The sequence below is a fragment of the Miscanthus floridulus genome, chromosome 8, assembly GCF_019320115.1.
Source record: "Miscanthus floridulus cultivar M001 chromosome 8, ASM1932011v1, whole genome shotgun sequence".
Lineage (NCBI taxonomy): Eukaryota > Viridiplantae > Streptophyta > Magnoliopsida > Poales > Poaceae > Miscanthus > Miscanthus floridulus.
Window position 1 is genome coordinate 56467665 of NC_089587.1, and position 9152 is coordinate 56476816.

At 46.6% G+C, this 9152-nt stretch overlaps 2 protein-coding genes across 2 annotated transcripts; both read right to left on the reverse strand.

Moving 5' to 3' along the window:
- Nucleotides 1-756: 756 nt before the first annotated feature.
- LOC136472149 (uncharacterized) lies at nucleotides 757-3264 on the reverse strand. Its single transcript, XM_066469875.1, has 4 exons — nucleotides 2984-3264; nucleotides 2737-2849; nucleotides 1858-2027; nucleotides 757-1515 (listed from the first exon to the last, which is right to left on the reverse strand). Exons 1-4 carry the CDS (start codon nucleotides 3060-3062, stop codon nucleotides 1068-1070), a joined length of 810 nt encoding a protein of 269 aa, XP_066325972.1. The 5' UTR covers nucleotides 3063-3264; the 3' UTR covers nucleotides 757-1067.
- Nucleotides 3265-4435: 1171 nt separating this feature from the next.
- On the reverse strand, nucleotides 4436-8849 carry LOC136472150 (protein ENHANCED DISEASE RESISTANCE 2-like). The gene is made up of 3 exons (XM_066469876.1): nucleotides 8594-8849; nucleotides 5438-6363; nucleotides 4436-4946 (listed from the first exon to the last, which is right to left on the reverse strand). Coding segments are annotated over exons 2-3 (927 nt in total). The 5' UTR covers nucleotides 8594-8849; the 3' UTR covers nucleotides 4436-4945.
- Between the last annotated feature and the right edge of the window lie 303 nt (nucleotides 8850-9152).

The following is a 9152-nucleotide window of genomic DNA, read 5'->3' on the forward strand; positions in this document are numbered from 1 at the left end:
AGACCGCCGACCTCTGCAGCGCCGGCAGCAACGGGTCGCGGCAGCTGAGTTCGACGTGGTGTGGCGGACCGGGTGTCCGTGGCGTACAAGGAGGAGCTGTCATTCCAGACGAACACGACGGCAGACCGTGGACAGGTGCGAGCTGGCGTGCGCGGGCAACTGCAGCTGACGGAACCCTTTTCGGCTTCAATGCAGCGATGCGATGGCGCCGAGTGCCCGCGACGCCACGCACGGCGTTCGGCCGGCGGCCAGCCAAGGCTCGACGCGACAGCGAGGCCGACGACGACACCGGTCACCGGCCTGTGCCGTGCATACGTGGATCGTGCCGAGAACCTAGCCAGTATCGCAGCAATGGAAGGAGGGCAACGAAAAGCAGCGCGCCACGCAGGCGAGCAGCCGGTGCCGCAGCTGCACGGGGTGAACAGTGGCGCCCGCGCGAGCTGACCATGGTCATGAGAACCTAGCCAGTATCGCAGCAATGGAAGGAGGGCAACGAAAAGCAGCGCGCCGCGCAGGCGAACAGCCGGTGCAGCAGCTGCACGGGGTGAACGGTGCGCGCCGGCGAGCTGAACATGGTCATGAGAGAGGTGAGAGATAGAGCTGACACGTGGGGTCAAACCTGTTTGGATGAATATAAGACCAAAATAGAGTTTAAAGACCGAAATGACACATTTTCATGAATATGAGACCCAAATAGAGTTTAAGACCCGAAATGACAGGACCGGGATGACATACCCCTACAAATTTAATGACCGGCCACGAACTTTACTCTATAATATGCTAGGCATCCATTTTAATTACTTGAGGCAGTACATTCAGGCACTTTCACAGCTATATATGACATGTGTAATCGTGCAAGTGAAAACGCCAATTGTTCAGGCTGTTCAGAGTACAGTGATGACTCGGATTTGTCAATTCGATAAAAAGAGTGATAAAAACGATCTCACAAATTACAGTCTTTCAGCATCCGGCGCATCTATACCAATCAAGCTCTGTTTCACTAGCAGAATGTCTAACAAAGGTGACGTTCTGTTATGCTCTAACTGAGCCACAGAGCTGAAGCAGCTTTAGCACACTCGGTCTTTATCGCCGACAGCTTCTTCAGAGTCTCTAAGCCACTCCTGAAGTTTTAGTTCCTGTTCTTCTTTGAACTTATTGTAAGCCTCCACTGTTTCGGAGACGCCGGTAGCAGGCAAGCTATGGTTCGTTGCAGTCGTACCATCTGACAACCGACTTGAAATGGGGAGGTCATCCTTTTCTGTATCTGGTGTAGATGCACCTTGTCCACCAGCTTGTGACGATTCTGGGGCAGCAGAAGATGCTGAATTCTCGCTACCATCATCTTTCGTTGTAAAATCAGGCTGTGGCCACCTGAGACTGGATGCCTTTTGCTTCGCAGTGTTGAACATTGAAGAGAAGTAGTTCCTGCTGCTACTTCCATTGGTAGAGCCCAATTCATCCCAAGTTCCTGAGCTTTTCCTTGACTGGAACCCCCAACTGGGGTTCTGGATCAACCTGATAGCAATGAAAGTTTTGTCTTAAAACCAACACTACAAGATGATGTTCAGCACAGACAAGATATGTACAACAAGGGATTATGGGTTTGACAAGCAAAGTTTTATAGTTTTTTATTGGCCAAGAAGCAAGATCTTAGTTTGGAAACTAACTGGAGAGCTCAAGTGAAAGACATGTGATCTTAATTAACTTCAGGGTATATGTATAACACGTCAACTGGACAGTTCTTAAATGAATAAGGCAAAAGGCGAAGACTTTATAGCCATAAAAATGTGAACAAAAAAGTTTAACATATTTATAATTGTACAAAAAAAAAGTTCCCAAGAATTAGTATATCTGTACCCTCTCTTTGGCTGGATCTTTGACATTATTTGCAGTGATCTATTTATGTCCTTGATCATGTCATCAACAAGTGGAAGTCCAAAATCAGCCATGGATCTCACAGCACAGATAGAATCCTCCATGTCTTCTGTGTGCAGTGTCACCTCATGAGTCTTTTCTGCAAGCTTACCCTGATGACAGAAACAAAACTCTTGTTAGATCCATACAGATAAATATCAGCATCTTGATTTGTTGTACCAACTACCAAGAGCAAACCACATCATATGATGGTTCAGCATATTACCAGCAGCAGGAAAATATTACTTTGTTTGATCCAGAAACTTGTATTTGACTAATTCAGATGATAGTACATCTTACACTATAACAAGTGGCATCAAATTTGTGCTCTTCCATTCCATGAAGCCATTAAAAGCAGTGAATACTTTTCATGAAACTATATCCTGCAATCCTACATCACTAGAAACCCAGTTGCTAATGAAGCACAACACTAAAGCTTACCTGTATCCAAACTAAACCAAGTAGATACCCAACGGCAAGAAATTGTATTATACCAGGAACTTGAGTGGTATCTTGGTAATCTGGCAAGGATGTACATAACTCAAATCCGCGATGCAACTAACTAACAAGCTGCTAAATATGCACACCCTAATCAATTACTAGCAAGTTTGCCAGTAATGAAGCAAAGACACATCAACTTGCCTCCCAATAAAGCTCAAATCTTTTATTTCATCCATCACTTAGGTCGATATGATATTCCTTACAGACGAATCGCCCCCAATAAACCAATACGAATGCTAATCCCCAAAGCACAGCTCAACACGCACAAAGGGAAGGAAGCAAAGCAAAGAGGGAGAGAGGAAGGCAGGCCAGGCGGTGGACCTTGACGTCGAGGAGGAGGGGCATGGAGGCCCGGGCGTGCTGCTGGACGAAGTAGAGCCCGACGGAGGGCTCGTTGGCGACGTACTTGATCATCCCGTCCACGCCGTCCTTCACTGCACAGCCACCACACAACCCCCCAAAAACCAGGCAAAAAAAATCACGCGGGTAAGCGAGGTGCTCGACGGGAATCCCCAGAGGAGGAGCGAGAATGAGAACGGAGCGGAGGGAGATTGGTCGCCACGGTTACCTCGGAGGAAGCCGTCGGCGGGGGAGAGCGGCAACGACGACGCGGCGGCGGAGGAGGAGGAGGAGGGGCGGTGGTGCATGTCCGCGCCCGCCGGCGGCCGACCATCACGGGCTCGCCGCCTCCGCTCGGCGAGGAGTTCTCAGATTCGCCGCCGCTCGGAGAGGAAACAGTTGCGGAAAAGATCGATTTGGGAACCTCCCCGTCTAGAGCTCTCTCTCTCTCTCCTGCGGAGAAAGAGGTTGAAGAACACACAAATTATTGTGCTCCTGACAGCTGCAACTACCCGCGCACCATTATGTTCCTGGGAAATTAGGATTTTCAAGCATAATTTCCTACTTGTGCAATTCCTTTTTTATAACAAACTCCTGTGATTCTTCTTTTGAATATAAACTCTCACAAAAATTCTTGATTTCCTAGAGCAATCTCGGTCGTCAAAATCAGCAATAGAGCAAATTGGATTTTTTTTTTGTAGCTTAGTAGATAATATAAAGCTCAAGAATTAACAAACTTTAAAGTTTAAACATCACTTAGGGCTTGTTTGGATGCATGTGTATCAATTTCAGTCCACGTGTGTTGGAGTGGAATGGAAATTGAACTTGGTTTAATTCTACTCCAATCCACTTCAACACATGTGGATTGAGATAAATACATGCGCATCTAAACAAGACCTTAGGGTGTGGTTGTTTTTGGGACAAGAGGCTTCATTGTAGTTTTGTATGGGATGGGCTTTGCTATATGTTTGGTTAGTTAGACATCTGTTATATGGGACCCATATGCCATCCTCTCTGACCTTCTTCTCCTTCCTTCTTCAGCACGCCAGGGCATGTCATGCCCGGGGCCAAGCTCACGCCAAGGCCATGCCTGCCCACGTTAGGGCTGGGGTAGGGTTGTCGTTGCCCTCGCCAGGGTTCGAGGTCGAGCTCGCATAGGGGCCGAGGACGAGCAGGCGTGGGCGCATGGCCAACAAGAGGAGGGCACACGACAACAATAGAAGAGAACGGCATCAAGAGGGGACAAAACTCGTACCTCAGATTTGGAGAGACGCTTAGGGACAACCAGCAGCGGATCCAGGAATAATTTTACTACACTATAGAACTTTGCCTAAAAATTCATGGGGGCTCCACAGGAGGTTCCACTGCTCCGGTATGGGTAGGGGGCTCGAGCCCCCCCCCCCCCCCCCCCCCCCCCCCCGGTTGGATCCGCCCTTGGGGACAACAACCCTAGAAGAATAGTCTTTCTTGGGGCGGTTTCATCCCTATCCCTGAAACTAGACACCAGGACAAAGTGTGATATCTATCCTGTCCGCAACCAAACACACCCTAGAGTTTCCAACGGGGACATCAAATTTTATGTTCTCAAAGCTCATACGTTTAACATACACCCTTTAATGAAAATTAAGGCGTCGACATGATAGGCATTAGGTGTCCTCCAAGCAAAGGTCATGATAGGAAAGACAACAAGAACACAAGAGAAGTCTAGAGCATACAAGTCAGATCAATACTAAGTTTTATTGTATATGATTCTATGCTTTCCTTTCATGGTGCCAATCAGTTTGATTTGTAGCTTTCATCGCACTTCATCGATTCACCGGATGCATTCCTCTCCATCTTTACCAGAATCAGATACTCTGAACCTTTTTTTTTCTTTTTTTTTGAAATGCAGATGCTTTCAACTGCCATATTCTGTCGAATGAATCATTCTTTCCTTGAGCTTCATGCACTCCATACATAATTGACTATATAAACATTAGGAGGCATTCCGTTTATGTACAAAGTTATGCAGTTTGTCTGTGGCAAATGTATATAATTTTTACAGCAGATGTGAGGGCAAAGAAACAAGCCCTGGTACTATCTGGTACTTATCATCCTACTGAAGAATTGTGACGCAGTGATTAACTGATAAATTGACCCCCAAACAATGAAGATATGGTTTTGATCTCTTCTAGTAGGGGTCTGAAGAATATCTGCAAGAGAGAGGTGCATGGAAATATATCATTATTTCACATGATAAAGCTTCATCAAACAATAGAAAACATTTTTTTTTACAGGTTCACGGGTTCAAGTCTTGGAAACAGCCTCTTGCAGAAATGCAGGGAAAGGCTGCGTACAAAAGACCTAAGTGGTCGGACCCTTCCCCGGACCCTGCGCAAGCGGGAGCTACGTGCACTGGGGTTTCAATAATATAATAGAATGGTGCTCACACAGTGGTGCAGCCATTTGATTGAGTAGCCTCCTCAAGATAACAAAGAAAATTGCAAGGAAAAGGAAAGTGCTTCACTGTTCATGACTCAAGAGGGACATCATAACTTATCCATAGATAACATTTTCATACCCACACGACAGTCTTTGTTTGTTTCTTTTTTTAAAAAAAAATGTGCACTAGAGATATTTTGTTTATCTGTCAAGGTCTAATTCCAATGATAAACAATTTACAAGGCACTAGCTAAGTACTTACCATTTAGAATTCTCATTTGCTTCTTCTTTGTGCAAACTTCCATTAGTATTCTGCAAAGTAGGGGATGGCTCCCTCGGATTGCCTTGGTTGTTTAACAGCTGAGAGAAACCCTGCCAAAATCCTACAGGCCGAGACTGAGTGCTTTCCTGATGCTCTTCAGATCGCTTTTCAAACAAACCAGCTGATCCAGGATTTAACTCAGAAAACCTTCCGGCTCCAAGAAGTCTCTCAGGGAGCTCTGATTCAGTTTGACTCTCAATGAGAAAGGCCAAATCTACAGTTAGCGTTGTGATATAGCCAAATGCCAAATGAACAATTGCATTTGCAACTATAGAAGACCCGATATCCACATCAACTTCAATGAAGTTTGATCCTTGAGTATACTTGCACGAAAGGGCTCTCCCCAATATACAGATGGCTTGTTCACCAACAGCAGTCCGAACAATCCAGGGCCCCTTAACAATGTTTGCTATTAACTTAAGCCTTGAGTTTCGGAAAGCATCATCTCCTTTCAAGAATTGGTCCATAAGTGAGCCTTCAGGTATAGCCTCTAGCGATACGAAGTAGAATATTGCACTGTAGTTGTCCTTGGGCAGTTGCAAGTTGAATGCCCAGACAAAAGGCTGGTTACCACGTGAAACCTCCTCATCAATAGCTTTTCTAACTCGATGATTATTGTCTTTCAGGATCTCACAGATTTTTGCTGGTCCTTTGATCCAATCAAATCCAAGAGGCTTCAGAAGATATTCTCCACCTGGTATTTTTACCTTGTTTGTAAGATATCCTGGGCCTCTGACCATAAATGAATCACCAGAAGGAGTAGTCCAGCCATTAGGACAGTTTTCAGGTGTTAGACAGGGAACTGCTCCTCCTGACTTAACATTCTCTATCCATTGTTGCTCAGCCTCACCATTCGAAGAAGCCATCTACAGAAAAAAAAAATCCCCAGGTATAGTGAGTTACATGCATATTTTTAAACTGAGAGTTCTCACACAAATAGAAACAGACTATGATATATGATATATATAGGTTACACAAGACTAGCAGAGCAATGATAATGTTTACTACTTTACAATTTAGATTGCACCGACTTGTGTAAATTTACAATTTTCTCCCAAATAAAGGATATTGGTCTACAACATTTAATGAAGACATTTACCACCTTAATGCAATGTTTATATTTGACGAAAAATCCTTCTTCCAAATGACTTTTACATCTATGTGGCAACTAAAAAGATGAGTGATCAAATTTTGTAGGGTAGTTAGTGATTAACATATCGTCAAGCATATTCATAGCAAGGAGCATATTTAGTGCTTGTTCCTTGGGAATTGGGTATTTTGTTTTTGGCTCTTTTGAGGCCATGTACAGTTTTTACTTATCTGTTCATATTTTGTAATACAATACACTTACCTAACCCTGTTCATTGGTTCGTAAAAACCGGAGACCAGCCCGCACCATACCCAGAGGAAACCGTCGTACCACACTTACGCAGGTTGGAGTGGTCTGCGGGTTTACCCGAAAAAACCGCTGACAGAAAGGAGCAACTAAAAAAGAGAAAGCAAAAAATACTCCTCGGCGAGGTCGGCGGCGACGGCGGCAAAGACGAAACATGTCGCGCTAGATGGGAGGAACACTGGTGGCCAGGGCGTCACCTCTTGCCATGCTTGGCTGGGCGTCCGTGCCCTCCAGCATCTTCTCCTCTCCTCCATTGCCTTTCCCAAACCAATTAGCCCCTCGTTAGATTTGCATTTAGTGGGCCAACGAGCGGCGACTGATGCCGTGCCGTCGTGCTTGTTGCTCATTGTCACTTGGGGGCGCTGACGTTGGTGTGGACGTGTGGCCAACCCGCAGGGCAGGGCCGCAGGGGGTATCACCGGAAGGAGCGCACTTCCTGCTCGTCGCCGCCGGCCTTGAGACTGAGAGCAGCAGCTCAGCCAAACGGCCGACCGCTCGTTCTTCTATGCCGGCGCCAAGAGAAGCCATCGGCCGAGACGAGAAGCCAGGGTGTATCCATTGATGCAAGCAAGCTAGAACAACACTTCTTTTTTCTATTGTGCGTTGCTGGAGCTGAATTGCTATTTGTGAAACAGAGCACCCTACCCAGCGAAAACCGAGAGACCGACCCGAAAACCAACCCAGACAAGTAAATGAGAATGCGGCTTGGGTTACAAAACCGCAAACCCGGACCATGAACAGGGTGACACTTACCACAGTAAGGGTTTGCCCTACTCTTTTGCCAAAAAAATAAAAATCATCAACTATGACAAAAAAAGGGTCAAAAGGTCAAGATTTATTTACTGTGGTAGAAAGGACCTACACAGCGCCAGCCTTCGGTAGCATGCCTGCAATCAGGAGTATAGCACTAATAGCATACAGCACAGAGCAGCAATTTTTCACACCATCAAATAGGACGCAATCCAACCATGAAGGAGCATTATACAGTCAGAACAGGGTAAGATGAAGGAGCATTATAACTATGATGCAACCGTGAGACTTCCACGCCTGAATCCATATTACTAGTTCGGTTCAGCAACAGGGGCACAGGGCATAACTTTGCTACTGCTAATGTGACGTTCCCTTCTTAACTATGGAGGTAGAAAGGATCAAAAAAACTATGGAGGTAGAAACACCCTTTAGTTTTAACTCTTCCATTCCATTTCCACACGCCTCCAATTCCTTAACTGACTGACAGAACTGGGATCACGTCCCCCTGTGGGCTAAGGTTCTGCAGCCGCAGCGAGGTGGCGTGTCGCTGGCCGAAATGGAATCAGCTCAACAACTGCAGAGCAAAGGGGCAAAATCTTCTTCTTCTTCTTTTCGGGCTCTGCACTGTGCTAGAAAATCCAAGTCCCTTATCCAGCTACTCCACCAAACCAACAAGAACTCGCGCGGGGGCAGCATCAAAGCAGGAAGAATGAGCTAGGAGAGACCCCAAAAGCTCCCGCTGAGCCGAATCAGCCCCTCGAACCCGACGAATTCGTCGAACACCACCCGACCCGACTGCCGGCCCATCAAGCTCTTGGGTCTTGAATCGAATGGCGCTTGAGCCACACCAACCACACGCTACAGGTCGTGCTCGTCCGGGCTCCGACGAACAAGCAGCTGCTGCTTGGGAGGCGAGCAAAGGGAATCGCGCAGGGGAGCGGCAAGCTCACCTTGGGGATCCCGAGTCCTGACGAGTGACGACGACGCGCCGGGGAATGAAGTGGTAGGAGCGGACAAGATCCCCGAGCCGCAGCGCCGCGATGGATGACTCGGTCTGGGCACCTCGCAGAGGGAGGCGAGGATCTGAAGAGGCCTTGGGTTCCGGATTGCGTCGGATTCTGTGTGGCGTCCTGGCTGGAGATTGGAGAAGGAGAAGGTTTTCGTTGCCGTCCGGGGAAGGAAAGAATCAAAGAAGGAAGGAAGGGCAGTTTGCCGTTGCGTAGCCGTAAGCTGCGACTGCGAGGGATAAACAAAGGTATGGCAGGCAGCCAGGCAGGCAGGCGCTGATGACGTGACGACGTCGACCCGGCCATCCCGGTCCAGAATGATTGGCGTGATAGTAATACAGTCTCAATTCTCAAAATGCTAATATAAAAGGAGTTAATTTTAAACTTTTCAAATTTAACTAGTTTTGTATGAAATATTATCAACCTTGTATCTCCTAATATTATTACTATGAATATATGTTTCACTATTTTAATCAATAATACTGATTATGTATAAGTATAT